General features: G+C 51.1%; 1 protein-coding gene across 1 annotated transcript in view; it reads right to left on the bottom strand.

Annotated features, from left to right (window-relative positions):
• Nucleotides 1–2,083, bottom strand: part of LOC107104322 — a 9,841-nt gene extending 7,758 nt beyond the window's left edge. Inside the window, exon 1 of the mRNA XM_015404305.1 lies at nucleotides 6–2,083. Coding sequence (XP_015259791.1) covers nucleotides 6–1,813 — 1,808 coding nt within the window. The 5' untranslated portion in view covers nucleotides 1,814–2,083. The remainder of the gene's footprint in view (nucleotides 1–5) is intronic.
• Between the last annotated feature and the right edge of the window lie 246 nt (nucleotides 2,084–2,329).

Raw genomic sequence — 2,329 nt, forward strand, 5'->3', positions numbered from 1 at the left:
TAAACTTCCCCGGGAGACCAGACTTGTCCACTGCTGCTAGCCATGCCTTTAGCTTTAGCTGGGCTGCCTCCACTGCTGCTTTGTCCTTCAGAGTGCTATCGAAGATCTTCCCCAAGCTCTTCACAGGCTTCTCTGACACTGTCGGAATTGGGACTCCATCCACGCAGAAGCGGTATTTGTCCTCCACTTTCCCCTTCCTCAGGACAAGGGATCTGGACTTGGCTGGCTTAAATATCATCCTTGCCCATGCCATGATCCTTTCCAGACCACGGAGGAGCCACCGGCATCCAGTCACTGATGTTGATGTGACAGTCAGGTCATCCATGTAGGCCCTAATTGGTGGTTGGCGAATGCCAGATCTGGACAAGGGGCCCCTACATTCCACTTCTGCAGCCTTGACCAGCATGTTCATAGATAGGGCAAACAACACCACTGACATGGTGCAACCAGTGATAATGCCCTTCTCTAGGCGGTGCCATGCAGATGTTGTTGTTCCAGTGGTGAATCTCAAACTGAAACCACTGTAGTAGTCCCATATGAGTTCAGTGATCTTCTCAGGAACGTGGTATGTTGTCAGAGCTTTTGACACAAGCTTGTGTGGAATAGATCCGTAGGCATTTGCCAAGTCAAGCCAAAGGACTGCAAGGTCTCCTCGGTTTTCTCTCGCCTCCCGTATCAGCTGGGTGATCACTCCTGTATGTTCCAGACAGCCCGGCATGCCTTGAACTCCGCCCTTCTGCACAGAGGTGTCAATGTAGGAATTTCTCAGGAGATACTCAGATAACCTGTTAGCAAGAATCTTAAAGAAGATTTTGCCTTCCACACTGAGTAGGGAGATGGTGCGGAACTGCGTGATGTCACTCGCATTCTCCTCCTTTGGTATCCAAACACCCTCTGAGTGACGCCATTGCTGGGCCACCTTCCCCCTCCTCCATACTACCCTAATAAGTCTCCAGAGCCTCTCCAGGAGTCTCGGGCAATGTTTGTAGACTTTGTAGGGCACTCCACTTGGACCTGGGGCTGCACTAGTCCGTGCAGCTCGTACGATGTTCCTGACCTCTGCCAGGGTGGGTTCCTTAATGTTAAACTGGACAGATGGTATCGGAGGTGTGGGTAGCTCTCTGCAGGTAGGCAGTTCCTCCTCTCTCCTGCTGTCGCTGTATGTGGCACTAAGGCTCTGGTTGATCTCATTCTCTGAGCATTGTAGGGTCCCACTCCTTGTCTGCCCCAAAAGCCGCTTCGTAAATCCAAACGGATTTGCAACAAAGGCTGTTCGCTTACGAGCCCTCTCTCTGCCTCTCCGCCTGTGCCACTCAGCCCGACGCAGAGATATAAGTCTCTGCCTCAGGATGCCACGGAGTTCTCTCAGGGCTGGTCTTTCCTCCTCACCCGCCTTCTTATACTGGCGATTCAGGGCTTTGAGCTCTTTCCTGAGCTGGGAGATCTTGGTCTCACGCCGGTTTGGCCTAGCAAAGTTCTGAGCCTTTGGTAATTTTATGCCAAATCTCTCTGCACCGATGCTGATGATTAGTGTGCTCATCAACTGGAGTCTCTGATCAACTTCTCCTCTGCAAGATGCATTTAGAGTAGCATCAACATCCTCATCAAACTGCCGCCACTGAGCCTCCTTGTTTGCAGCCGGCCATAAAACCCGACGCTGTTCTGATGGTTTGCTAGGTGTAGCATGTCGAGCATGGAGGTTCTGGAAACTGTGGGGTGCCTCCGGTTCCTGCTCCTCCTCCGTCTCACCAGGGTCAGTGCTTGGCACTGGCTCTGTGCGTTGCTCTGCTTGCTTCCTCCTTATGCAGCCCATCTTTGCCTGGTGGATCCTCAGGCCCCTAAGGTTCTTACAGACCTTACCGCAAAAGCAGGTTGCTGTCGTTGTCGAAAATCCATTGCCTATGTCTGTTACCGGGTAATCCGTCCGTTTGGGGTGCTCATCCTCCCCCCCTCTCGGGCACCCCTGAGGGTATTTTCCTGTAAGACTTTCTGTAGCAAAGTGTGGCTGCTCCCTCACAGGAGCTGCAGATCAGGGTGCTAACCTTTACTGCACCGATTGCCGTCTCTCCGTGCTGTCCACTGTCTCTCCAGTCGTCTAAGCTAAGTTAGATCATTTCTCACTCTTTCTATCCCTCTTTTTCTTTTTGCTTTGTTTTTACCATTATGGACCCTGCCGCAGGTGGTTTGTCTAACCTAGCTGCCTCTTAGCTCCTCTTAACTCCGCCTCTTTTTTAGTAGTATTATTGGAGAAGTAGACCTCTACTTTGAAAGTAATTGTACCCTTTTCAACATTATTTCCTGACATGAATCAGTTTCACTGAGATTCTAT

The sequence above is a fragment of the Cyprinodon variegatus genome, unplaced genomic scaffold (genome assembly GCF_000732505.1).
Source record: "Cyprinodon variegatus isolate N-32 unplaced genomic scaffold, C_variegatus-1.0 Scaffold1690, whole genome shotgun sequence".
NCBI classification, from domain to species: Eukaryota; Metazoa; Chordata; class Actinopteri; order Cyprinodontiformes; family Cyprinodontidae; genus Cyprinodon; species Cyprinodon variegatus.